Below are 27,421 nucleotides of genomic sequence, written 5' to 3' on the forward strand. Positions count from 1 at the left end.
TGGGCAGGCAGCTCCCCCCCCCCCCGGCTCTGTTTGCAGGACGCTGGGGGCGGGTCACTGGGGGTCCCTGCTCTGTTCCCGCCCCCTGGGGCACCCGCCTGGGCACGGGGCTGGGGGGGCCTTTGTCTGACCCGGCCTGGCCGCTCCTGTGCGGGCCCGTAAAGTCAGTAACATCGGCAGCGCCTTGACACTGCGGCTCCTTTGGAACGAGCCGAGCAGCCTGAGCGCCCGTCAGGATCGGGCCCGGAACATGGATTCCAGCGGGGATAAGCGTTGGGCCTGAGAACTGGGAGTCACTGGGCTGGAGGGAGCAGATGCCAGCGAACCTCGATTTCACTGTCCGCTCGCAAACCGAGGGGGAATCTTCCCCTTCATAGGAACTGAAAGCTCCACACAGGCCCAGGAAGAGCCGGGCTGCTTGAGAACTTCTTATCCTTGAAGGACTTTGACTTGGTCTGTTTTGAGAGTCACATTGACAATTTGTGGTTTCATAATAAAGATTTTCCTCTTTGAATCTCAGTGTCTGTCACTGAATAGCAACTGTCTGAGCCCAGTATTGCCTGCCCCTCCCCCTAGCATTTCCCACTGCTGTGAAAATTGAACATGGTAAAACTGCAACTGGATACACACAAATAATCAACTGTTACTTTATCTGTCAACATCACAAGTCAAACACAATGAATTCTTCACAAGCCTCATCCTCACTGCTTACACACACAGGTCTGGGAGCTGATCAGCCCAGCCTGGTGGATTCTGGGGTCCATGTGATGCCCCAGGGCTCCTCCACACCAGCACAAGGGCGGGTGCCAGGGCCACAACCAGAGTGTGGGACGTTTCTCACCAAAGCCTCCAGGGCTGGGATGTCTCCTGCTGGCTCTTCCCCTTCCAGGAAACAGCCTGAGTCAGCTCCAGGGAGGGGAACAGCCGGTTGCTGCTGGAGGCAGGTAGAGCCTGCGCTCAGGAAATTGAAACTGATCCTGTTCCCCAGACCAGAAGGAGCCCTGGCCACAGTGAGCCTGTACTAAGCCTGCAGGAGGAAGCATCTTGTTCTGTCTGCCTGGAGGATTTCACAGCCCCTGTCACTCTGGAGTATGGGCTCAATTTCTGCCAGGCCTGCATCAGCCAGTGCTGGGAGGGACCCGGCCCAGCTGCCTCCTGGCTGCAGTGCAGGGATCCTGTGCAGCAGGGCCCCCTCCGGCCAGTGAAGAAAGCAGGAGGGGACGGGCTGTGCGAGGAGCATCAGGAGGTGCTGAAACTGTTCTGTGAGGAGGATCAAGCCCCCATCTGTGTGATGTGTGACAGGTCCCAGATGCACTGCACGCACACGGTGCTGTCCATAGCGGAGGCTGCCCAGGAGTACAAGGTAGGGAGCTGCTGCCCTGTCTGTTAGGGAATCATTCTGGGTTTTAGTCACTGGCTACTTTCCCTGACTCTTCCCTTGCCCCGTGCGACTCAACAGCCAGCTAAAGCCTGCCTGGCCTGGGACAGGCTATAACCAAAGAAATCAAATGGGAGGTGGACCCAATCAATGTCAGGCTGGCCTCTGGGAATGTGCTGCCTTCAGACTGGAGAAGGGGGGGTTACAAGTGGCTGGTGTTACAGATTTGATGACTAGAGATTGTTTTAATTACTTGTATTTGCATCACAGTCGCCCTCACAGACCCCATGCGAGATCCGGGCTTTATGCAAAACACAGCCAGGGACAGTCCATGCCCTGAGCAGTTTATAGTCTAGAGATAGACAAAAGGTAAAGAGGGGAACTGAGGCACAACGCAAGGGAGTTAATCACCCAGTAGGTCAGTGGCTGAGCTCAGCACAGAATCCCAGTTTCTCCAGATGAAGTCCATGGTCCTAACCACTAGGCCATGCTGCCACCTCAACCACATCATGAAATGTGTCAGTTAGATGGGAAAGGCACCTTGCTCGAGGCCCAGCAGGGACAGAAGGTTTCCCACTGAGATGCTGAGCTCTTGGGCTGCTCCAGGATGGGTTAAACTCAGATGCTGCGGCCAGCACTAGAGGAGGTCACTGAACTGGATGCAATGTGGGACCCCGAGTGCCTTGAGTGCACCCACAGCAGGACTCCAGGCAGCGCAGGCTGTGCCAGGTACCACTGGGATCAGACTGAGATGGAGCAAAACTACCCCCAGGCTGGAGCTGCCCGGTGCCGGTCTGACCTGTGCCAGTGGGTACCTGGGCACGAACCAGCCAGCGAGGTTCCATTAGTCCCACCAGGCAGCCTGTGGGAATCTCCCAGAATGCACTGCTGCCGGGAGCTGTACCAGGGACTGGGGCAAACCCCAACCGTCCTGAACAGAAATCAGCCTGTTTAATTAGGGAGTCACTGACCCATCCCCAGAGCACAGGACATGCCCATGCCTGCCTGCTGGGCCCTCCCTCAACGCTTGGTCGGCCTCTGTGGGCCTGTTCCTGCCTCGGTCAGACCATCCCCGCCTACGTCATTCTGTGTGGAGGAGCCACCCCCTCCTGCCCCCACCCTCACAGGTGTCCTGCTGCAGCCTCAGTCTCCTCCTGTCCCTTTCTCACCAGACAAATCCACGGCCAGGGCTGAGTCCCCACCAGGCAGGGACAGAGCCCCACAGAACTGGGACTGTGCAGACAAATGGCCCCCAGGCCCTCAGACAGTGGGGGGGGGGGGGGAGACAAAGGGCAACTTCCCTGGGGTCTGCTGATTAAATCACTGCTGCAGTGCACTGGGTGGCTGTGAGGGCTGCCGGGGGCGGGAGGGGGGTGGGGGGGCAGGGAGGGGGACATGGTTCAGCGCGCTCCATGTGGTGCTGAGGGCTGACTGCCCCCATCCCTGCCCCTTCCGCCTGAGGCCCTGCCCCTCCAGGGAGTGTGGAGCCTCCCCCACTCCCTCCACTTCACCGATGCTCTTGCTCCTCTGAGCCTCCCTGTAACGAATGGGCTTGCCCTGGTGCTTAGCCCAGCTCTGTCCTACCAGCGCAGTCCCCAGGCCTCAGGGCTGAGCTCCCAGCCCCTGTTTAAACCCTGGTGACTCCTGGGATTGGCATCACTTAGGCTATGTCTGCACTGCAGGCTTCATGCGCAAGAAAATTTTTGCAGAAGGGATCTTCCGCAAAAACGTCTTGTGCAAGAACGCGTCCACCCTGCACAAGAGAGCATCCAGACTGCACGGACACTCTCGCAAGAAAGCTCTGATTGCTATTCACAGAATAGCCTGTGCTTTTTTCCAGTAGCACTTTTTGCACAAAAAACCCTGTTGCCCATCCACACACACCTTTTTGCACAAGAACTCTTGCACAAAAAGGAGTTATTCCTCGTAGAAAGAGGAATACCTATGCCACAAAAAGCCCTCTGTTCTGCCGATCTGCTGCACATTTTCTTGCGCAAAAATGCTCTTGACGTTAGGACGCTCCGCGCGCTTTTGTAAAAACAGCAAATGCTGATCCGATAGTCAGTCAACTAGTTGATTTCCACCCCCCCATCAGACAAAGGCAGCAAAGGGGGGAAGAAGGGGTACTTGAAAGCGGCAGTGCCACACAGCTGAGCCTGGGATCAGCTGTGCAGCACTGCTGCTTTGAAACACCATGGTGGTGTTCAAAGGGGCAGCACTGCACAGCTGATCCCAGCTTGGCATTTCAAAGGGGCAGTGTGTGGTGCTGTGTATGTGGAGCCTGGGGTCAGCTGAGGACTTCCCAGCTGATCCCGGCTCCGCATGACATTTCAAAGCGGCAGGGCAGCATGGAGCCCAGGGTCAGCGGGGGCCTCTGACTCCCACTGGGGATTCTTGTGCATTTCAAAGCTGGTACCCATACGCAGCCCGGAGTCAGCAGGACTTCCCGCTGGCTCTGGGCTGCACGCGGAATTCTGCATTCCTCCTTTGAAATGTACAAGGAGGAATAGGGAAGTGCATGTCGACTAGTTAATGGAAAGTCCATCGACTACTTGACTAGTCAATTAATCGCTAGTTAACATCCTTAGTTTTGCCATGATCTTGGGTAGCTGGATTAGATTCATATCTGGACAGGCCCTGAGCTTCCATGTCAGGGGATGAGTTCATATCCAGCCTTTGTGGCTTTCCCATAAATCCTCCTCCAGTTACCTGAATGTCCCGGGGAAGGGCTGTCTGCTGGGTCTGCTCATTTCCTGCTAATGGGTTTGCTTCTGTCCTCTCCCTGGGTATCTGTGTCAGTGTGGGGCCAAGCAGTCTTCCCAGTACACTGAGTGCTTGGGCGGCAGCCCAGTAGAGTTTCAGATGCTCCCCAGCTAATTGGCAGAATGTCAACAGCTAGGTGTCTCAGCTGGTGGTGCATATTTACACTTGCCTCAGTGCACATAGAAAAAATATTCCACACATTGATGAAGAAGTTTAAAGAGAATCTGGGTGTTAAGTCCTGCCCCCTACTGCTCTGGATGTGAATTCCCAGAGCCCATGGATAACAAAAGATGCTGCCCATGACAGACATGGGGGCCTCCCTTTCAGAGGGAAACAGGGGCCAAAGGGGAAACTGACCCACAGAGCAGAGTCAAATGTCAGAAATCTGAGGGTTTTCCAAGAAGTTCTCTTTGCTGCACACTCAGATCCCCACAAAAGGGCCCCGGGCTCCATCCATGCCCCTGACCAGCCCTTTCCCCATTTTCATACAGAAACAGACACAAGCCGAGAGGCAGAAGGTTGTGGCCGAGTTTCAGAAGCTGCAGCAGTTCCTGGAGGAACAAGAGCGACTCCTGCTGGCCCAGCTGGAGCAGTTGGATGAGGAAACTGGGAGGCTCCAGACTGACACTGTCAGGAAACTCTCCGCACAGATTTCCCATCTCAGAGAGCGGATCGGTGAGCTGGAGGGGACGTGTCAGAAGCCAGCGAGTGAATTCGTGCAGGTGAGACTGAGGGACAAACATCCCAGCTCCCCACACAGGGAAGGGAGGCTCCTGAATCACAAGCGCTGGGGTCCAGCCGTCAGATCTGGGTGTAACTCGGCGGGTGCATTGCTGCCATGTGAGTGCCTGTTGTGCTTTGCAGAGTCACAGGCACAGAGCTACTAGAGATGACAAAGCCCCATTCGCTCAGGGGATCCATGTTCCTGGGGCCAGGGCAGGGCCCCTTGTTCCCATGTTTGCAAAATTCTTTCACTGAGTCCCTTGTGTGTGTGCAATGGGACTGAGATTCTTTTCTCTCTCTCCCCTCCAGGACGTGAGAAGCACCCTGAGCAGGTAGGTGTCTCTCGCTCCCCTCACACTGCACAGTGCAGGGAAAGGGCTTGGAGCTGATGTTGGCACCACATCTCCCCAGGGCCCTGCAGCCAGATGTGAGGGGAAGGTCACAGGCTGGGCACAAATCTCTGATCAGCGTCAGCCTGCGGCTCTCCCCTGGCCCAGCAGACTCTGGAATTCCCCATTCAGGGCACAGTCTGAGCTCAAGTGTCTCCTGGAGCTGTCACCTCCCTGGGGACTGGCTGCCTCAGGGCTGTGGGGTGGGACATGGGCCTGTCACTGCTGGGCACTGGGCACATTCAGCCCAGGGCAGCAGGGACCCAGAGTCTGTCCCACCCGAGGGCTGTTTGGAGACCTGTGGGAATGGGCTGGGGAGGGGGGAGCTGGTGTCTCAGTCGAGTCCCTAGTGGGCAGATTCCTACAGCCCTTCCCCTGGGAACCTCCTGCCCCTCAGCGCCTGGGGGCCAAGGGGTGAGTTGGCCGTGGAGACTCAGTTCCCATTCTGTCCCCCAGCTGGTCTCCCCAGGCCAGAGTTGCAGACTGTTCATGGGACCTTTGAGGGGATGTTGCAGGGCCAAGGGCTGCGCTGTCCCTGCTCTCGGGCTGGGAGAACTGGAGGATTCGAACTCCAGGCCCAGCAGAGCAGCGACTCACTGGCCAGAGCTGGAGAACTGAGTCACTCGGTGCAGTGTCCCATGTGATGTTGTCTCTCCCCAGGTGTGAGACGGGGCCGTTCCAGCCGCCAGAGGATATTTCTCCTGAGTTGGACGAGCGAGTCAGGGGTTTCTCCCGGCAAACGACTGCGCTGTCGGAGACACTGAGGCAGTTCACAGGCAGTTCACAGAAGGGACGGGGAGGGGAGAGTGAGTGAAGCGTCTGAGGCCATGGAAAGAGAAAGGTGGTTATTTAGTTCCTCATTAGATTAAACTTCTGTTGATTGTGAGGTGAGAATGGCACCCACTTGCCGTCCCAGACACTCAGGTTGATTAATTGAAACTTATTTGTTCCAAAAGCTACTTTGTAATTACAGCTACTGTTGGAGCACAAAATGGCCGACACACAGACAGACACACGCCCAGCTCCGTGCTGCTCTCTGCAGAGACGCTGAGTACACAGACCCCACGGCTCACAGGTAGAGCCAGGAGTTCACAAACTCTGAACCGCTCGTGTCAAAGGGACCCAAGTGGGTGAAGTTACTTTGAGGCCAAAGTCTTGGCAGGATCTGGGCCTAGGCTGTGACAAATGTCAGGAAGTGAATGAGCCAAACCCAGTGGAGTCTGCAGGGTGGGAGGGATGTTGAGGAGAAAGCGAATCTCTTCACAGATTGCCCTGGGCTGGCTGTGAGGCTGCAGGGATGTGGGTTCTATTGCTGGGAGAGGCCTGAGTGAGAGAGAAAGGAGGAGGCTTTCAACCTTTTTAACTCCATTAATTGCCTAGCTGACGTCGAAGTAGCTTAATTTGGCTCTTAGAACCATAGAATCACAGAGCTGGAAGAGACATCAGGAGTCATCGAGTCCAGCTGCCTGCTCAAAGCAGGACCAACCCCAACTAAATCTTTGTCAAGCCAAGACTTAAAAATCTCTAGGGATGGAGATTCCACCCCCTCCCTAGGGAACCCACCCCAGCGCCTCCCCACCCTCTTAGGGAAATCGTTTTTCCTAATCTCCAACCTAGACCTCCCCCACTACAACTTCTTGTTCTGTCATCTGTCACTATTAAGAACAGTCTCTCTCCAGCCTCTTTGGAACCGCCCCCCCCTTCAGGAAGTTGAAGACAGCTATCAAATCCCCCCTCACTATTCTCTTCTGCATGCTAAACAAGCCCAAATCCCTCAGTGTATGTTTACATTTGCATTCTATAGTAGGGGGCCCAAAATTGGACACAATACTCCAGATGTGGCCTCACCAGAGCCAAATAAAGGGGAATAATCACTTCTCTAGATCTGCTAGGAATGCACCTCCTAATGCAACCTAATATGCCATTAGCCTTCTTGGCCACCCTGTGGCCTCATATCCAGCTTCCCATCCACTGTAATCCCCAGGTCTTTTGGCGCTGTCCACACAGCAGGAAGTGGAGAGACGAGCACTCTCCCTCCGACTTTCCTTACCCCTTGTAAAAGCAGGTCTACCAGCACCTACAGAAGCCCCTCTCAGTTTGATTCACAGTCTTCAGTTGATCGCTAATTTGAACCTGAGGAGATCGACAGTAGCAGCCTCAATCTTCTCTACAGTGTAGATGCATCCAAGAGTGTCTCTGCTGTAACAAAAACCCAGGTCTCTGTGTTAGGATTGGGATGTCGTGGGCAATATGGACTCCTGAAGTCTCACCTCTCTTCTCCCTTCCCCCACCAGACACGCTGCCCTCTGCACTGGACAGAGCAAGACGTCCTTACAGACAGGGTGAGGTTTCAAGTGGAGACTGAAAACACCTTCCTGAGCTTGTAGCTCAAGTCACCAACCAAACCCCCAGTGACCACGACAGGCAGAGCCCCAAACCTGCCCACTGAGTGGTGAGGAGCCCCAGGGGCACTGGATCAGAAGGACGAGGGGCCGTGTCCTGCCCCCTTTAAGAAATGGGATGGTCGGACCCCCCCACACTTCTCACTATGGGCACAGTTTGCAGGCAGGGGGCTTTGCAGGCAGGGGCTGCGCTTTGTGTCGGGGCAGCTGATCAGCACAGCCCCTCCTTGGGCACCAGCCTCTGCCCTGTGCTGGCCCCTCCCAGTGACCCCACCCCAGATCCCCTTCCCCACAGGCCCTGCCCCCGGCCAGGCCAGAAGCCAGAGCTGGGCTCCCCCCATTGAGCCCGGCTGCCCTGAGGAGCCCTGGACCCTCCACTGCCCTGGGGGTGACTAATGCCCAGGCCCTGCTCTCTGGGGTGAGGCAGCTCTTCCCCCGTGCTGCCCCCTCCCCTCTGTGCCCTGCGCGGGGGGTGGAGGCTGCAGCAGGGGAGGGAGTTTCCCTCTGGGGGTTAAAGCTGGAACCTGCCTCCTCTGCCCCCACCCCACTGAGCCCTCCTGCTGCCCCCAGGGCTGAGCTCTGCCCCTCACGCCCTGATTCTCTCTCCCCAGCGATGGTGACTCTGGATCCAGACACGGCTCATCCCCATCTCGTCCTGTCTGGGGATGGGAAACGTGTGAGATGGGAACGTGCTCGGCAGCCTCTGCCCGACACCCCAGAGAGATTCAACACTCGGCCCTGTGTGCTGGGCCGTGAGGGGTTCACCTCGGGGAGACATTGCTGGGAGGTGGAGGTGGGGGATGGGCGACACTGGGCTGTGGGGGTGGCCAGAGAGTCTGTGAGCAGGAAGGGACAGGTCAGCCTGAGCCCTGAGGGGGGATCTGGGCTGTGGAGTGGTGGGGGGAGAGTCAGTTCCGGGCTCGCACCTGCCCTGTGACCCCGCTGCCCCGGAGCCCCCCCAGAAGGATCCGTGTTTGTCTGGACTTTGACCGGGGGCAGGTGAGATTTATCGATGCTGGTTCTGAGGCCCCGATCTTCACTTTCCCGCCAGGCTCCCTCCCTGGGGAGAGAATCCGACCCTGGCTGGGGGTGTGGTCAGCATCCCCACTCAGCCTGTGCCCCTGAAATCAGCTTCTCTAGACTCACACACCCCAGTTTCTGTGACCCTGGAGGACTCCCCCCTACCTACCTCCTGGCTCCTCATTTCTAGGATCCCTGAAAGCTCCTGCCCCTCCCTCCCTCCAGCCCCAGAGATTGGAAGGGTACGGAGAAAACCCCCTGAGAATGCAGATGAGGCAGAGGTGGGGGCTGGGCAGGGGGCAGAACTAACAGCCGGGCTGGGGACAGGCAGAGGTGGGGGCTGGGCAGGGGTCAGAACTAACAGCCGGACTGGGGACAGGTGGAGGTGGAGGTTCGATAGGGAACAGAACTAACAGCCGGGCTGGGGACAGGCAGAGGTGGGGGCTGGGCAGGGGGCAGATCTAAGAGTCGGGCAGGGGACAGGCTGGCAGGAGGGGAGGAGGACACTGAATTAATCACTGAGGGGTTGGGAAGAAGCTGGAAGCTCCACAGACGCAGGGAGTGGTTTGTACCCATCTGCCAGCCCGAGCCCCTGCTGCAGGAGCACAGTCACCTTCTTCCCCTGTGACTCTTGGGGAGCCGGTGACACTGACAGTCACACACAGGGGCTTTGTCTAGACTGGCCAGTTTTTCTGGAAAATCAGACGCTTTTGCGGAAAAACTTGCCAGCTGTCTACACTGGCCGCTTGAATTTCCGCAAAAGCACTGACTTCCTACTGTAAGAAATCAGTGCTTCTTGCGGAAATACTATGCTGCTCCTGTTCGGGCAAAAGTCCCTTTTCCGCAAAGCTTTTGCGCAAAAGGGCCAGTGTAAACAGCTCAGATTTGTTTTCCGCAAAAAAGCCCCAATCGCAAAAATGGCAATCGGGGCTTTTTTGCGGAAAACCGCGTCTAGATTGGCACGGATGCTTTTCCCCAAAAAGTGCTTTTGCAAAAAAGCGTCCTGCCAATCTAGACGCTCTATTCCGAAAATGCTTTTAACGGAAAACTTTTCCGTTAAAAGCATTTCTGGAAAATCATGCCAGTCTAGATGCAGCCAGAATGTGGAGGAGGGTAAGGGATGTAGACAGACCAAACCCCTTCACACAGCCAACTCCAGCCATTGGAAACAGAAGATCAGTATTTTAATTAAAGTCAGTCCAGGAGCTACTTCAAACCCAAGTATACCCCCACCCCGCCCCGCCCCTCCGTACCTCTTTGCTGAGGTCTCACCCTCCTCACTCTGTACAGGAGGAGAGGGACAGAGTGACATCAGCGCCCCCTGCCTCTGTCTCCCTCACCCTGCACAAAAGCAGGAGGCTCCCGGGGGCAGCTCTAAGGCTCTGGGCAGGAGCAGCAGGGCAGTGAGGGGAGGGGAGTTGACGTGCCAGCACTTGATAGGCTCCCAGCCAGACCAGTCAGGATCCCCTGTCAGAGCCTCCAAGCTCTACTGATTGGTGACCATCCCCTTCAAAATCACTGGGCCAGTCGCATGAGGGGTTTTTATTATTATTTTATTTTTTAATCCTGAGGCCTGGGGGAGGCAGGAGAAGGGTTTGTTTAACCAGAGGAGAATAGAAAGAAAATTCAAATGAAAATAAAACAAGACTAAAGGGAGAGTCAGGGGGTATGTCTACACTACCCTCCTAGTTCGAACTAGCGGGGTAATGTAGGCATACCGCACTTGCTAATGAAGCCTGGGATTTGAATTTCCCGGGCTTCATTAGCATAAGCGGGGAGCCGCCATTTTTAAATCCCCGCTGCTTCGAACCCCGTGCAGCGGGGCTACATGGGGCTCGAACTAGGTAGTTCGGACTAGGTTCCTATTCCGAACTACTGTTACTCCTCGTGAAATGAGGTGTACCAGTAGTTCGGAATAGGCACCCTAGTCCGAACTACCTAGTTCGAGCCCCGTGTAGCCGCGCTGCACAGGGTTCGAAGCAGCGGGGATTTAAAAATGGCGGCTCCCCGCTTATGCTAATGAAGCCCGGGAAATTCAAATCCCGGGCTTCATTAGCAAGTTCGGTATGCATACATTACCCCGCTAGTTTGAACTAGCGGGGTAGTGTAGACATACCCCTGGAGACATGGTGAAAATCTCCTTCCAGGCTGGGTTTTGAACCCTCCTTCTCAGGCCCTTTTGCTGTCCAGCGTCGGTGACTTACTGTAAATAAACTAGACAAGCATTTCTTGTTTGTGCCACTTCACTGTCCCAGCTGCAGCACCTGGAGGCAGAGGCCAGGGATTTGCTGCCTGAGGGGGGTGTGTCCCCAGAGTGCCCACAGGGAATATCCCACCCCTAGGAGGAGAGTTTGGGGTTTTCTGCGCTGTGTCCCTGCCCAGCCTGGACTCCTCTCTGTCCTGCCCACACCTTGTCAACCAGCAGCTCCTCCACAGGGCTCTGCGGGGAGGTGGCTGGTGCAGAAGGTGCAATCCAGGAAGGGTCCCAGGAGTTACAATGCTGAGTGTCATGGGGCCTAATTTTTAAGCCACTAGAAAATCCCAGGAAGAGACTGTGACCTGCACAGCTGAGTTAGGGGCTTAAACTCCCTAAGCAACGTGCGGGCGTCACACACACAAAAGCCAGCTCAGCAGGCAGGGCCCGGGGAGTCATCTAAGCCAGCCAGGGGAGATGCTGACAGGAGGGGAGGGGTGCGCTAAGCCCCACCCCTCTCACAGGCTGGTGCCTGAGTCTGGCCTGCAGGGGGCGCCAGTCCCTGCTTAGCAATCCACCCGCGGGAACCCAGTGCCGGGGTCGGGTGGCTCAGGTGCCTGAGGCATTTCTTGCCAGAATGAGGCAGGCACCTGCCTCGCCCCACATGCAGTGTGGCGGGGGGGAGGGGAGTTTGGTGATTTCACCTGCAGCCTGACTCCCACCCCCTGGTTAGAGCCCCCGGCTGGGATGTGGCAGAGCCAGGCTCAGGGCTCCCTTCCAGCTGCTCCCAGCCACACAGCAGGGCCCGTCCCCAGGCTGGGGTCGGCTCTGTATTGAGACCTCATGCCCCAGCTATCCAGCATGAGCCCCTCAAGCACTAACAGCCTGGACGTGGGAGGGGGGAGAAGCTTCCCCGGGGGAGGCTGTTCCCTGGCCCATCTCTGCCACCCACTTCCCACCCCTGCTCCACCCCAGGCCCTGCCCCAGATCTGCTCCAGGCCCTGCTCTTCCCTGGTTAGCCCCACCGCTGCACCCCTCCTGCCCTGCCCCCGTGAGTGCAGGGACACAGAAGGGGAGGGGGTCAAGGAGATCTGAGGAGAGATGTGGGCAAGGGGGGAGTCTCTCAGGGTTGGGGATGTGCAGACAGGAGGGACATGACAAGTGAAGGGTGGGGGGTCCCGTGGGCAGGGTGCTGGAGGAGAGGACGGACACAGCAAGTGGTGGGGGGAGGTGTCTCGCAGGTAGGGGCTGGATGACAGGAAGGACACGGTGAGCAGGGGCATCCCTAGGGGGACATGGGACCTGGGGTGACCCCACTGGCACAAGTCCCACCCTGCCTCTGCTCCCCCTCCCCCTCCCCCATGTGCCACCCCTTCTCTGCCCCATCGCACCCTTTCTTCCCCTGCTCCAACTTTTTCCCTGTGCAACACAAGCCAAAGAATTATCGGGGGCCTGGTGTGGGGTGGCAGCTGGGATTGTCCCTCCCTCCCCACACTCATCTCCGCGGTGAACCTGAAGCAGCCTGGGAGCCTGTTCCTCTCAGCCCCACCCCCGCTCCCCTGGCCTGCTGGGCTGAGCAGGGACCCTGCAAGTGCTGGGTGGGAGGGTCTATGGCCCTCAACAAGGAGTCACAGACAGGCCCCGCGGGGACTCTGGTCTGGCCTGTCGCCGGGGCAAGCCGGCCTCTGTGACTGATGCTTCCTCACACCACAGATCACCCCAACATTCAGGTTGTGCCCAGTCCCAAGGCCCAGCCACTTACCCCAGGTCACTTGTGTGGTGCTGTGTGAATTAGGGGAGACATGCGAGGAAATTGTTAACACCGATGTTATACGCTTGCCAGGACTTAAAGCAGAAATGCCGGGGGGGGGGGGTATCTGCAAACACGCTGCTTTGCAAGTCTCCTGTCGGTCTGTTTGTCTCCCCTTTGCCCTGGGAGCTCTGGGTCTCTCTGAATTTCATACTTGTGCTGTGCAGCTGGGTCCCACTCCCAGGCGGATCGGCATGAGCACAGCCTCCCCCGCCTGGTGCTCCAGCCAGGGACATGGGCTGTGCCATAACCCCAGTGACAGACCAGGGCCGACGCCTGCTGAGCCAGCGAGCCAGGCAGGGGCCTGTGTGGTGAAGCTTCTGTTTGGGGACAGGAAGTACCAGCCTCATGGCAAAAGCACATAAAGGCACCTGCAGCCTCCCACTTCTGCTTCCTACCTCTGCAGTAACTTTGCTACAAGCCAACCTCTGGGGTGAGGCCCACGGGGTGGGGGAGGGTTTGGTTTTTTGGGGGAGCCAGAATGGGAGCAAGGGCCACCCATCCCCAGGAGTAGCACAGGAACCTTTCCCGTGCATGGTGAGCAGCAACATCCAGAGCCCTTCCCCCCCCCAGCCGGACACTGTCTGGCAGGTGCCCTGCTCTGGGGCACGCTGGCCTAGTGTCCCCTTTGGACTCTCCTCCCTGCTGACAGCCACAGCAACAAGGGCTGGTCAGTGCCCAGGGGTTCCTCTTCTGCTATGGCCACAGGACAGGCCTCTCTACCCCACACAGCAGGTCCAGTCCCAGACTGGGTTCCAGCCAGAGAAGGGCGCCCCAGCCACAGCAGGTCCAGTTCTGAGCTGAGTTGAGGCAGGGGAAGACACAACAGGTCTAGGAAGAGCATTCCTGCCTGGGCTCCAGCCTGGGCTCCAGCCTGGTAGGGCTGAGCGTGGGCTTCTGTGCTAGGAAGAGGTGACCAGGCCGTGGCAGGTCTCAGCTATGGCAGGATCGGGTGGACGTGGCATGCCCAGGCTGCAGCTCAGTGCAGGCTAGGAGCCAGCAAGCCCTTCCTCTCTTCTCCTTCTCTGCTAGGGGAAGGGAAAAGAAGTCTCTCCTTTGAGCTGGAGTTGAACCAGCCCCCTAATGGGCACTTGCTACAGTCCTCTGCTTTGCCAGCTGTGCTATTGCAGGGCCTGGATAGGGCTGTGAAAGGGCCGTCACTGAGGCAGACATCTCGGCTACGTCTAGCCTGGCATGATTTTCTGCAAATGCTTTTAACGGAAAAGGGTTACAGGAGGGGCTGGCACTGAACTTCTAGGAGAAGCAAGAGAGAGGGCTGCAAACAGCCAACAAGGAGGGGATTTGAACCCAAGCATGCAGAGCACAATGGATTCTCCAACTGCAGCTCAGTTCTTATCCCTTATTTTCACTGTCGGGGGCTCAGTAGCCCACCTGGCTCCTAAGCTCAGCTGGTGCTAGAGGCAGCCAGACAGTGTGAGCAGGTTAGAGGGGGGGATTTGTGTATTTGGGGAAGGGCCCGGAGCCTTCACTCCCAGTCACGCACCTTGGCACAAAGACCAATGGCCCCTGCACAAAGTGCATTGTGGGGAATAAGAGTTGGGGCAGCAGGAAAGGGGCCGGCCCCTCAGTACCAGGGAACGGGCAGGAGAAGATGGGAGTGAATCCTGCTACCTCTGCCATGGCTTGGCCCAGGAGGGCTGGGGTCTAGCAGCTTTTCACCCCGGCTTTGTGGGAGGCCAAGTAGGAAGGGGCCTCTGGAGGCTCATAGCCCCCTGGCCTGCTGTGTCTGTGGAAAGGGGGAAGAGGACACATACCTCTCACTGGGGAACAGGGCGCATGGATCCCACTCGTTCCTGCAGAAAATGAAACAGGCTGAGCATTTTGCAGAGAACAGGCCAGAGCCCTTCTCCTGTCCCTGGAGAGATGGAAATGGGGCCGTTCCTTGTGGGGAAAGAAGTGGGTGTGTCGGGAGTGGGGTTAGAGTTCAAACCTCCTCACAGAGCAGAACCCCACATTAGGGGCAAGAAAGAGCCTTGAGTCAGGCAGTGGAGAACACTTGGCTCCTGTTATGCTGTGATGGGATATTAGGAAACTTTTTCCATGCAACCTGGCTAGCTCAGTTGGTAGAGCATAAGACTCTTAATCTCAGGGTCATGGGTTCAAGCCCTGTGCTGGGCAGTGCCCTTCCTTAACTCACTTTCTCAGCCTATAAGCAATTTGCTCTCAGCTTTCACCAGGGTTTTAGAAAGCAAAAGTCTAGTCCTGGGGTCCAGCTTTAGTAGAACCAGAGAGAGAACCAACTGCAATTTCCATCTTCTGAGGAGAAGGGAAGAGGATTTTCTTCTCCTCAGTTCTAGCCACATCAGCCCAGGGAGGAGAAAAAATAACCCTCTGCCCGCTGATTGTCCCTGTCAGCTTCTGTAGCTTCACCTCCTTCCACAGCAGCTCCAGCTTTGAGCTCCAAATCTCAAGGGGCTGGTGAGGAAATGAGGAGCTGGCAGCTCGGGTTAGTGGCTTCCCTGAGAACAAGAGGTGGAGTGTTCACAAGGCGCATTCCCCTCCCCTGCAGAGCAGGGTGATAGAAAGAGCCAGGAACAGAACTGTCCTCCAAGTCCCAGCCTTGTGTGTGTTTCTGTGGTGTAGTGGTTATCACATTTGCCTCACATGCAAAAGGTCCCTGGTTCAAAGCCAGGCAGAAACACATGGTCTTCTCTTATTGCTGCGCCCTGGATACATGCAGCTCCTGCTACTCAGACTGTGCCTGGGATAAGCCCAACTCCCATGCAATGGTGGGGGGGGGGGGTGACATCAGCTGAGAATGCCCCTTGGTGGCAGCCTGGGGAAGCCAGATGGGTCAGGCCAGGCACCTGATGGACACTTGTGTCTCAGTCTCCCCTGCATTTGGAAGCTGGCATATGGGGCCGGCTCCTCCTGCTGCTTCCCTTGTGTGACTTGCCCAAGGAGGAAGTTGAGGCAGGAATGGGGCAGAGGAGGGAGGCCAAGCTGAGGGGGGCAGGACAAAAGCTGAACATCTCATTGGGACTCAGTAGGGTGAGCAGAGCCTCTCCCCCTTGTTCTGCCAAAGCCTGTGGGGGTGGGGATGGCTGTGGGGAGGCAGAGTCCTCAAAATCCACTTTCTTTGGCTCCCTTTCCTGCAGGCTCCCTAGAGAGGGATTTGTGCCCCCTGCTGCGAGTCTGAAAACACCTGCCCCCTGGCAGCTCTGTCTCTTGTCTGGCAGTCTGGGAGGGGCTGGGGCCCTGGCAATGCAGAGTCAGGCCTACGCGTGGCTGTAGACAGCAGCAAAGACTTCCAAGAAGAGAAGGCTGAAAATTCAGCATCAAACGTGCCCCCTGCTGTGGTCCTGTAAGGCGACCTTGACAATGCAGCGCTACTTCGGGGTACTAAGGCATCTGTAATATCTATCCCGTGTGTTAACAGTGCCCTATTATTTTGAAATACAATGGGCTCGCTATTCCAACATCCCTGTAAACCTCATTCCATGAGGAGGAAGGGACATTTTGGAATAGCAGGTTATTTCGAAATGTGGTGCTGTGTAAACACCGAAGCGTTTTTCAAAATAAGATGAAAAAGACAACTTCTGTAGCTCAAAATGTTTACCATATGTCAACCCTCTGTCTATGCTGAACCCTAAACTTGAAATAAGATGCTACATCAGGGCTCTGTTTGCCCTGTTTAGTCCAGAGAACACATCTGCTCTTCCACAAAATTTTTCAGAAGAGCAGACATGATTTTCTGGCATCTCTGTGAACTTCATTTTATGAAGAAGGGATGTTCCAAAAAAGGGTTTTTTTCCCCACATTTGGCCCAGTGTAGACAGGCCAAATGTCAGAAAAGCATCTTCCAAAAAAAGAAGCAGAAAAAGCTATGCAAACTGGGGTTCACAATTTACCTAGCTTTTTCAGAAGAACAGTGTAGTGTAGACATAGCTTGAGTGATGCACAGCACTGGTAGGAGACATGGAGGGACAAAAGGGTCCATGGGCATTTGCAGCCTTTCAGAGCAGCCCTTGCCTCCACCCTCGCTGGGGTCTGCTGGACTAAAGCCCATCCTAGTGTCAGCCTAAGGATTGCCCGTTCTGTAAAAGCTGCCCTGGAAATGAAGAAGCAGCTAAAGTAACTCTGATGGGATTTGAACCCACAACCTTTAAATCACTGCCCTGGTTCACCCAGAGAACCACAGCTTATAAATCCAACACATTTTCCGTTGTGAGGCAGAGCCTCCCAGACTGTTAGCTTTGCTGTCTCTGATATCTGCTTTGCAGCATGCCAATTGCTGGGGGAAAAGAAAGGGGAGCCAGGTCTGTTTCTTTTGGGAGAGCAGGTAGGAAGAGGGGGGGACCACTGAGCCCCTGACAGTGAAAACAATTGGGCTGTGTCTACACTGGCGGGTTTTGTGCCAGAAATATGCAAATGAGGCTAAGCGTAGCGGCATTGCACAAGAGGGTTTTTCTTGCACAAGAAGGGGCTGTGTAGTTGCTCCTTCTGGCACAAGAGCCTCTTCCACAACAATGGCAGCTGATTAGATATGCAAATGAGGCTCACTCACTCCCTTGGCCACTTGCCACTGCTCCTACCAGCCGCCCACCAGCCACTCCCTCCAGCCGCCCCATCCATGCTGCTGTGGGTGCCAGTGTCTCACCACACTGTGAAATCAGACCAGAGACGGACACTGTCAGTAAACACTCATATCGGAAACGCTCCTCTGGATGCTGGGCCCACCAGAGCCGTGTGCCGCTGCCATCTGCCTGCTCCGTGGACATCTTCCCATTGCAGAGCACGCGCCGAGCCAGACTGTGACTAGACAGCCCCTCTCTGGGCACCCAGGGGCTACGTCGACACTGCAGGCTTCTTGCCCAAGAATGGCCGTTCTTGCGCAAAAACTTAAGGAGCATCTACACTGCATGCGCGTTCTTGCACAAGTAAATTTATGGCAAAATGTAGGAAAAGAGGGCTTCTTGGGCAAGAGTTATTCCTCTCCCCATGAGGAATAAACCCTCTTGTGCAAGAGCTCTTGCAGAAGAAGGTAGTACGAATGGGCAACAGGGTTTTTTGTGCAAGAAATCCCTATGGCTAAAATGGCCATCAGAGCTTTCTTGCACAAGAGAGCGTGCACACTGCCACGGACATTCTTGCGCAAAAGCACATGGCAGTGTGGACATGCTCTTGCACAAAACAGTTCTTGGGTAAGAAGCCTGCAGGGTAGATGTAGCCAAGGGGTGTTTGGGTTTGTTACGAGCACTGAGCTTTGTACAACAGCCCAGAGAACATTGTGAAAAGCCAAAACCTTCCAGCCCTGGGTGTCCCTGGCCAGCCAGCGAGTGGCACAAAGGTTCCTGGCAGTGCTGGCTTTGGGTAATTGGTAACAAACCGTTACAGCTCACATGAGGTGGCCGAGTGGTTAAGGCGATGGACTGCTAATCCATTGTGCTCTGCAGGCATGGGTTCAAATCCCATCCTCATTGGATGTTTGCAGCCCTTCCTCTTGCTTCTCCCAGATCTCTCTTCAGTTCAATTCCAGCCCCTCCCATTGCAGCCTGGGGAAAGGGGAAACCTCCACAGAGACACTCCCAGCTGGGACCCTCAATCCCTTCTGCCCTCAAGGGGAAACCTCCCAAAGGAGATTCCAGGCAGCCAGGCCATGGGGGTCTCTGAGATGCCCCAGCCCTGCAGCCTGTCCCACCTGGCTGTTGCCATGGTCCCTCTGTGAGGTCACTGCCTCCCAACCAATGAGCTGAGGTGCTGGACAAGGCCCTTGTGATGTCACTGCTGCCTTGCAGGCTCATGTCCTGCCCCTGGCCAGCCCCTTGGCATGTGTGAGCTGCTCCCCCTCTGCCCCCGTCACTCAGGGCTGGTTCTGGGGCTCACAGGGAACATCAGAGGCTGCTCAGGGGGCCACATGCCCCCAAGGTCACCTTTGAAATGTCAGGGCAAGCCAGGATCTATCCCGTCCCTTCCGCAAGACCCCACCTTCTCCACCCCTTTGCTGAGCCCCTGCCCGCCCCATGGACTCTTGGTTACTAATGGACACTCGCCACTAATGACATAATCACACCCCTGCCATTTCGCTAGGGCTGCAGCTGGGGAGAAAAGTTTCATTTAAATAAACAGATTAAGCATTTGAACTGTCTCATGTTAGTTGATCAAACTTCATTGTAAATAAAGGAAAACATTGCGGCCAGCACACAAGGTTTCAGTGTCACTTTATTTATGGCAGGGGTGGGGAACCTTTTCTGGGTCGGGGGACCAGTGACCCGCAGAAAATTGGGGGCCACAAAAGTGAGAAACAAAAAGCCTCTTCCAAAGGCCCCCAGCCCTCTCTGATGTGGCCCTCAACTAAGACACCTCACTCCTCTGGCGTTCCAGCCCCATGGCGTGAGGGGAAGGGACAGGGAGGACTGAGGTTCACATTTACTTTTCTGGGGCAGCAGAACTAGTGGATTTTGTGGACCTGCTTAGTCTATTGGTTTCTAATCGAAAACCTGAACCACTCAGCTGCCTCAGCCCTGATCTTAGCAGTGTCAGAGGGCTGGGGAAATTGGTAACTAACCCCAGTGCCCAGGCCTGACGGCACCTGCCCCACAGAATTCACACAGCAAACCTGGCTCCCAGAGCACAGGGGGAGCTTGGGGGCTCATTGCTGGGCCGTGGGGTGAAACATTAAACCAGCCCCCTCCTGTGGGGCTGTAAGTGTTGCTGTCCCTGCTGTACAGACAGGGCCATGGAGACAGGGAGAGATTCACTGAACAGGCCAAGGTCGCCCAGCGAGTTAGAGCCAAGATCTGCCCCCAGCTCCCTGCCCCACCCACTGACGTGTTGACTCCCTCACTGCCATGGGGCTGTTTGCATTGGCCGCTTCTCTCTGGAACCAGGTTTAAGGCACAGCTGAGGCTCTGGGCAGGGGGCTGGGTATGGGGGGGTCTGAGTGTGGGAGGGGGAGCGTGTGTTCCTCTGGTTCAGCTTTTCCCTTTAGTCTAGCCCAGCAATTGCCCTGCTGCAAAGCAGAGTGAAGAGACCAGGATTGCTATGAGCTGTGGTGCAACAGTCAGGGTCTTGGACTTCTAAGCTGTAGCCATTAGTGTGAGCTAGACTAGTCATTCTGAGGTTGTGGGTTCAAATCCCACTAGAGTCACTTTAGCTGCTCTCTGATTTCCAGAGCAGCTTTTACAGAACAGCAAAAGAGTGTCAGGAAGCTTGTGATCCCAAAACCTCTGTGTGAGACTCCCCTCGGGGGTCTCACAGGAGAGAGCCCCTGAGTACCACACATGGGCCACGGAGACCTGCTCCATGGTCAGCTGGGTGCGAGAGACGTGCCTGAGACTCCTGGTGGGTGTGTGGGCCCTGCCCTGCCCTTCCTTGAAAGAGACGGGACAAACACAGGCTGGTTGACAGGGGCTGTGACACTCCAGCAGCGGGGCCGTCCAGCCTTTCAGCTGGATTCAGACCAGGCTGGTCGGAGCCTCTTGCGCTCACCAAGGGGGATTCTGCTCTTGCTGCCTTGGGAGCCAGGGTCACATTGCAGAGCTCCCCCAGGGCAGGGTTTGGGTCTCAGGGTTTGGGTTGGAGTCCCTGGGATGGGGGAGGGGGTTTGATCCCTTCCTGAGGGCACAGAATTAACAAGAGAGAATTCCTTCCCCCGCAGCAATCTGAGTTGGCTAAAGAGTTAGTAACAGAATATTTTCCCAAGTTTAAATTGAAGAAAGGAAAGCCTCTGTGGTGTAGCGATCACTGTGTTTGTTTAACATACAGCAGCTCCATAGTTCAAAGCCCTATAGAAACACAGGCTCTTGAGGTGTCCTCTCTGATGGGCCAGGCATGTTCTACTCTGAGCTGGGGGTCTCAGGGCTTGGGTACCTTGTTGCCCTACTCAGGCTTGTGCAGAGGTATCCTGAAAACTCTGGTCGAAGGCTCTTTCACAGGTGAATTCTTCTTGCCTTCTTGCTGGTCTCCTTCTTGGACCCCAGTTTATATAGTGAAAATTGAGTCCTGCTTAGCCATATCTTAACCAATTATTTTAGTATAATTTTGCTAACCAGTCATAAGACACTATTGTGATTTACCGAACCAATCATACTCCACCACCTTAGTTGATTTAAATCTAGCAAAATTAATTATACAGCAGACAGAAACAGATCCAAACCAGACAGCGACCACACAGACAAACAATAGAAAAGGGAGGACAAGAATCATAGAATGCCCATTGCACAAACACAACTACTGATAAGCAGTTTCTTGCCGGACAAAACGGTGTTTAACTAAGTTTTCTCTACCCATCTTGAGGTCTGTTTCTTATCTGGTACCAGTGGGTGCCATTAGGACAGGATCCCCTTCTCACAGCCTAGTCTGACACTATTTCAGTGTCATTTAGCTGGAATGTGAGCATGTGACCCCAGGCTTTACAGCTAATTGCTGCTGCTCTTGAGTCTGGCTGCAGAAGAAGGCTTTAGCTTAGACCTACTGAATAGCTACAGGCCTTTCCATAGGGTTACAGAAAAACCACATTGTTTCAGATGACCTTTCAAGGCCAAAGATAGAAGGAAACCCTCAGGGGTGCTTCTAGACTAAGGTTCATTCAATTGGTTTGTTTTTTTGTAGACCTGACCCTTCCGCACTCCTGGAGACTCTGGAACAAAGAAGACACATGAGAAGAACCCAACTTTCTTCCTTTTGCTGTGACATGGATGGATCTAGCTCAGGTTTCACTCAGGGGGTCTGTCTGCGCGTGAAGTACCTGTGACAGTCCCTGTGCACCTCTGCCCCTCATCAGCAATGCCATATACTTGGGGGAACCTCTTGCCCTGAGACTTGCAGAAAGGACAACCTGGCCAAAGAAGAAGTACTCAGGCACCCTTTGATAGCTCAGCTGGCAGAGTGGAGGACTGTAGTGTGTGTTTGGCAAGTGATCCTTAGGTCGCTGGTTCAACTCCAGCTCAAAGGAGCCATTCTTTTCCCTCCAGCCTGGCCTTAGCAGAAGACAACCAAGGTGGTTACCTTGGGTCCATGTCTTCAGAACCCTGCACTGCAATTGACTAAATAATGGTGGGGAGGAGCTGCCAATCACATTTCTTGGGCTGTGCAGGTTCTGTCCACACACAAAAGTTCTTTTGGAACAATGGCCATTATTCCACAACAACAATGCGGGAGTCTACACAGCAATTCCGTCATTTTGAAATAATTCTGAAGTATCAGACGGCTTATTCCGACTTCTGCAAACCTCATTCTACGCCTATTCCAAATTAGCTATTTCAAAATAAGGCCTGTGTAGATGGGCCACTGCTTCTAGTTTGAACTAGCCCCTTCTTGTGGACATACTAACTTATTCTTCTGAGACAGGTCGTCTACACTGGGGAGCCTGCCTCAGACTATTCTGCGGTTTCCCTGCAGTGTAGACGTGCTAGTTCGAAATAAACTATTTTGGAATCACTATGTGTAGTCGTAGCCAGAGGGATGAAGCAGCAGGAGGAAAGCCAGGAGTGCAGAGGCCAGCCAGAAAACTGAGTGTCCCCAATGCCCATGAAGAAGTCAGTGTGTAGGGCCCATGGTGTAAGGGGCAGCACTCAGGACTTTGAATCCTGCAATCTGAGTTCAAGTCTCAGTGGGACCTGCTGGTTTGAGCTTGTTATTGTGAGGCTTTTTCACACTGCACAGCTCTGTCTATACTGCAGGCTTTTTGTGCAAGAATGGCCATTCTTGTGCAAAAACTAGCGGAGTGTTTACCCTGCATGTGCATTCTTGCGCAAGAAAATGTACAGTAAACCATTGGAAAAGAGGGCTTCTTGCACAAGAAGGCAGTGTGCACAGGCAAGAGGGATTTCTTGTACCTAAAACAGCCATTAGAGCTTTCTTGCACAAGAGAGTGTCCACAGATGCTTTTTATCAGGAGATAAACCATTTCATAGAGCTGAAAGGAACTTCAAGAGGTCATCTAGTCCAGTCCCCATGCTCATAGCAGGGCTAAGAGCCATCCCCTGACAGGTTTGTCTCAGATGTCTCTAAATGGTCCTTTCAAGGATTAAACTCATAACCCCGGGTTTAACAGGCCAAGGCTCAAACCACTGAACTATTTCACCTTCTTGGACCAAACTGCGTGGCAGCGTGGATGTGCTCTTGAGCAAGAACTCGTGCCAAGAACAGTGCTCCCTGTGCACTGGCCTTTTATCTGGGTGCTGGCAGGGGGGTGAGAGGTGGCAGGTATTGATGGGTAACAGGTTCAAAGGCGCAGACAGAGAAGCCAGCGACTGCATCTCTGCAAGTGACCTCACTTTACACACCTCAGCTTTTCAAACAAAGTCTCCTACTGTCTGTGCCTAACACCAGTGTTAGCTACTGAGGGGTCCTGTCTGGGGGGAAATGGCAGTTCCAGGGGACACTTGTCTAGTGTTCAAACATCTCACAGATAACATGGCAAGAAGGAAGCCAAAGAGATGTGCACCTACTAGGAAACATCACAACTACCACCTTCAATGGGACTTGAACCCACAATCCTGTCATTAGGACACCAATGCATTGTCCATTAGGCCACAGTAGTGGCACTAAAACGACAGAAATTCCCTCTTCCAAATACACATTCCTCGACTTTTAGATGGCAGATTCGAGCTGTTGGAAGGAGCCAGAAACACAGGAAGGGCTGAAAATCAGCTCTCAGGAGGCACCTCCAGCTGCCCCCAGAGTGTGGGTCATCCCACACTAGCCATGGGTGAAACTCAACACCTTGACATCTCGTCTCCCACCCAAAGCCAGGGGCTTGTCTCCCACAGCCGCAGCCTCAGCAGGGAGCCGCACTGGTGCTCACGCTGCTCCTGGGGAAAGGAACGGGTCCCACAGGGGCTGGGGCTGGCAGGGAATGGGCAGTTGTCACTGAAGGGGAAGTATAAAATGCAGCCACATTGCTGAGGGCAGGGAGAGCGGCTGGTGCTGCGCTGGTGGCACCGTGGGACAGCCCTGGGGGAGCTCTGCAATGTGACCCTGGCTCCCAAAGCAGCAAGTGCAGAATCCCCCTCGATGAGCACGAGAGACTCTGACCGGTCTGGTCTGAATCCGACTGAAGGGCTCATGTGCCCCAGTGCTGGAGTGTCAGAGGCCAGAAAGACATAGAAAAAAGTAAACAAAGTTCACCACAAGGCACCACTGGGAGTTGAACCCAGGATCTCCTGTTTACTAGACAGGTGCTCTAGCCAGCTAAGCCATGGTGCCCTCCTCAAGGAGCCTGGTGAAACTGTTCAACTCTATGGTCCCAGACAACACCTTTGCCTCCCAAAGTGCAGCCATTCCCCATTTACCTCCAGCCCTGGTGGTATCTGGCTCCCTGGGCACAGAAGGCTACAGCTCAGCGGGCAGAGGCTCTAACATGCACATCTCCCCCAGCTGCTTGGACTGGGGAGTTGGCCTTGAGCTTTAGCATCGCTGAGGGGAGGGAGAAGTGCAGCAAACATTGATTGTCTGGATTGTAAACCCCTGGCTCTCAGGGTTTGGGTTGGAGACCCAGGTGGGGGCCCGGCCTCCTGCAGGTTGGTCCTTTCCTGAGGGCACAGAATTAATCATAGAATAATAGGACTGGAAGGGACCTCAAGAGGTCATCAAGTCCAGCCCCCCGCCCTCAAGGCAGGACCAAGCTCCGTCTACACCATCCCTGACAGATGTCTATCTAACCTGTTCTTAAATATCTCCAGAGAGGGAGATTCCACCACCTCCCTTGGCAATTTATTCCAATATTTGACCACCCTGACAGTTAGGAATTTTTTCCTAATGTCCAATCTAAACCTCCCCTGCTGCACTTTCAGCCCATTACTCCTTGTCCTGTCCTCAGAAACCAAGAGGAACAAATTTTCTCCTTCCTCCTTGTGACACCCTTTTAGATATTTGAAAACCGCTATCATGTCCCCCCTTAATCTTCTTTTTTCCAAACTAAACAAGCCCAGTTCATGAAGCCTGGCTTCATAGGTCATGTTCTCTAGACCTTTAATCATTCTTGTCGCTCTTCTCTGTACCCTTTCCAATTTCTCCACCTCTTTCTTGAAATGTGGCGCCCAGAACTGGACACAGTACTCCAGCTGAGGCCTAACTAGTGCAGAGTAGAGCGGCAGAATGACTTCACGAGTTTTGCTTACAACACACCTGTTGATACAACCTAGAATCATATTTGCTTTTTTTGCAACAGCATCACACTGTTGACTCATATTCAACTTGTGGTCCACTCTGACCCCTAGATCCCTTTCCGCCATGCTCCTTCCTAGACAGTCGCTTCCCATCTTGTATGTATGGAACTGATTGTTCCTTCCTAAGTGGAGCACTTTGCATTTCTCTTTATTAAACCTCATCCTGTTTACCTCTGACCATTTCTCTAACTTGCTAAGGTCATTTTGAATTATGTCCCTATCCTCCAAAGAAGTCGCAACTCCACCCAGTTTGGTATCATCTGCAAACTTAATAAGCGTACTCTCTATCCCAATATCTACATCATTGATGAAGATATTGAACAGTACGGGTCCCAAAACAGACCCTTGAGGAAATCCACTTGTTATTCCTTTCCAGCAGGATTTAGAACCGTTAACAACAACTCTCTCACTACGGTTATCCAGCCAATTATGCACCCACCTTATCGTGGCCCTATCTAAGTTATATTTGCCTAGTTTATCAATAAGAATATCATGCGAGACCGTATCAAATGCCTTACTAAAGTCTAGGTATATGACATCCACCGCTTCTCCCTTATCCACAAGGCTCGTTATCTTATCAAAGAAAGCTATCAGATTAGTTTGGCATGACTTGTTCTTAACAAACCCATGCTGGCTATTCCCTATCACTTTATTACCTTCCAAGTGTTTGCATATGATTTCCTTAATTACCTGCTCCATTATCTTCCCTGGGACAGATGTTAAACTGACTGGTCTATAGTTTCCTGGGTTGTTCTTATTCCCCTTTTTATAGATGGGCACAATATTTGCCCTTTTCCAGTCTTCTGGAATCTCCCCTGTCTGCCATGATTTTTCAAAGATCATAGCTAAAGTCTCAGATACCTCCTCTATCAGCTCCTTGAGTATCCTGGGATGCATTTCATCAGGACCTGGTGACTTGCTGACATCTAACTTTCCTAAGTGATTTTAACTTGTTCTTTGTGTATCCTATCGTCTAAACTTACCCTCTCTCTGCTTGTATTCACTACGTTAGGCACACCTCCAGACTTCTCGGTGAAGACCGAAACAAAGAAGTCATTGAGCATCTCCGCCATTTCCAAGTTTCCTGTTACTGCTTCTCCCTCCTCACTAAGCAGTGGGCCTACCCTGTCCTTGGTCTTCCTCTTGCTTTTAATGTATTTATAAAAGGTCTTCTTGTTTCCCTTTATGCCTGTAGCTAGTTTGATCTCATTTTGTGCCTTTGCCTTTCTAATCTTGCCCCTGCATTCTCGTGTTGCTTGCCTATATTCATCCTTTGTTAGTTGTCCTAGTTTCCATTTTTTATACAACTCCTTTTTTATTTTGAGATCATGCAAGATCTCCTTGTTAAGCCAAGCTGGTCTTTTGCCATATTTTCTATCTTTCCTACACAGCGGAATTGTTTGCTTTTGGGCCCTTAACAACGTCCCTTTGAAATACTTCCAATAATTAAGAGAGAATTCCTTTACCCTGCACAAACTGAGTTGGCTGAAGAATAAGTAACAAATGTTTTGTTCACATACAAGTACAGGAGATCAGTCTCTCACAGTAGTGGTGGCCAATTGGTTAAGGAGTTTGATTAGAAACCCCTTGTAACCTCACTCAGAGGCTCCTGACAAGTCTGTCTCCTGTGTCCTTCTCCACCTCAGTCCCAGTGTGGGCATCATTTCATATCTGAGGAAACGCCTCCTCTCTTTTTCCCTGCCAATCCTTCCCGAGCAAGCTGTACCCTTCTGTGCCAATATTCCAGTCGTGTGTTATCCCACCAAGACCTTGTGATACCAACTTATTCCTGCTTATTACCCATCATTCCTGTGTGTTTATACCAGCATCTAAGACACAATTAGAGTTTTCTTCCAAGTGGTTCTGTGTTGCTCCTTTATCTCTGCAGTTACAGCCTGTGATCTCTCCCATTTCTGGCCCATCTCCCAGGTGTCCATGTGATTCACTCACCTGGGGGCTTTGGTCACCTGCCCCCATCAAACCTAGTTTAAAGCCTCTTCACTAGGTTAGCCAGTCTGCACCCAAATACTCTTCCCTTCTTCGACAGGTGAACCCCAGCCCTGCTGAACAGCCCTTCCTGCAACGGCATCCCATGGGCAAGGATGCCAAAGCTCCCTGCCCACTGAGCTGTAGCTTTCTGTGCCCAGGGAGCCAGACACCGCCAGGGCAGGAAGGCTGGAGGGAAATGGCTGCATGTTGGGAGTCAAAGGTGTTGTCTGGAACCTTAAAGTAGAACAATTTTACACCTGTATGTGAGGGGGGCACCGTGGCTTAGCTGGCTCCGGGGTCTCAAGCAGAACACTGGGGGGGGGGGGGGGGGGGCACATGTCTCCTTGAGGCAGGTTCCTCACTCCCACGTCCCAGACACGTACTGTGGCACAAAGAGGAAGGGTCCCTGCAGAAAGTGGCTACATCTTCACTGGCATGATTTTCCGAAAATGCTTTTAACGGAAAACTTTTCCGTTAAAAGCATTTTCGGAAAAGCATGTCTAGATTGGCAGGATGCTTTTCCGCAAAACCACTTTTTGTGGAAAAGCGTCCATGGCCAATCTAGACGCGGTTTTCTGCAAAAAAGCCCCGATCGCCATTTTCGCAATCGGGGCTTTTT

General features: G+C 53.9%; 1 protein-coding gene and 4 non-coding genes across 5 annotated transcripts; 4 read left to right on the forward strand and 1 right to left on the reverse strand.

Moving 5' to 3' along the window:
- The first annotated feature begins 927 nt into the window (after window positions 1–927).
- Window positions 928–9,025, forward strand: LOC142826105 (E3 ubiquitin-protein ligase TRIM15-like). Its single transcript, XM_075918545.1, has 6 exons — window positions 928–1,363; window positions 4,633–4,863; window positions 5,174–5,196; window positions 5,914–6,328; window positions 7,548–7,595; window positions 8,267–9,025. Exons 1-4 carry the CDS (start codon window positions 1,292–1,294, stop codon window positions 6,065–6,067), a joined length of 480 nt encoding a protein of 159 aa, XP_075774660.1. The 5' UTR covers window positions 928–1,291; the 3' UTR covers window positions 6,068–6,328; window positions 7,548–7,595; window positions 8,267–9,025.
- A 5,720-nt stretch (window positions 9,026–14,745) lies between these two features.
- TRNAK-CUU (transfer RNA lysine (anticodon CUU)) lies at window positions 14,746–14,818 on the forward strand. The gene has a single exon. It is a non-coding gene; the product is annotated as a tRNA-Lys (tRNA).
- A 3,223-nt stretch (window positions 14,819–18,041) lies between these two features.
- Window positions 18,042–18,125, forward strand: TRNAS-GCU (transfer RNA serine (anticodon GCU)). The gene has a single exon. It is a non-coding gene; the product is annotated as a tRNA-Ser (tRNA).
- A 3,381-nt stretch (window positions 18,126–21,506) lies between these two features.
- On the forward strand, window positions 21,507–21,596 carry TRNAY-GUA (transfer RNA tyrosine (anticodon GUA)). Its single transcript is given in 2 exon segments — window positions 21,507–21,543; window positions 21,561–21,596. It is a non-coding gene; the product is annotated as a tRNA-Tyr (tRNA).
- A 2,181-nt stretch (window positions 21,597–23,777) lies between these two features.
- Window positions 23,778–23,851, reverse strand: TRNAT-AGU (transfer RNA threonine (anticodon AGU)). Its single transcript has one exon. It is a non-coding gene; the product is annotated as a tRNA-Thr (tRNA).
- Window positions 23,852–27,421: the final 3,570 nt, after the last annotated feature.

This window comes from Pelodiscus sinensis, unplaced genomic scaffold (assembly GCF_049634645.1).
Source record: "Pelodiscus sinensis isolate JC-2024 unplaced genomic scaffold, ASM4963464v1 ctg46, whole genome shotgun sequence".
In the NCBI taxonomy this organism is placed as follows: domain Eukaryota; kingdom Metazoa; phylum Chordata; order Testudines; family Trionychidae; genus Pelodiscus; species Pelodiscus sinensis.

What these genes read in the sequence shown, in the direction of transcription:
- LOC142826105 (XM_075918545.1), top strand. Translation starts at nt 1,292, where the DNA reads ATGTGTGACAGGTCCCAGATGCACTGCACGCACACGGTGCTGTCCATA. An exon ending in AGGCTGCCCAGGAGTACAAG is followed by an intron (nt 1,364 to 4,632) that starts GTAGGGAGCTGC and finishes ATTTTCATACAG; the next exon opens with AAACAGACACAAGCCGAGAG. An exon ending in CAGCGAGTGAATTCGTGCAG is followed by an intron (nt 4,864 to 5,173) that starts GTGAGACTGAGG and finishes TCTCCCCTCCAG; the next exon opens with GACGTGAGAAGCACCCTGAG.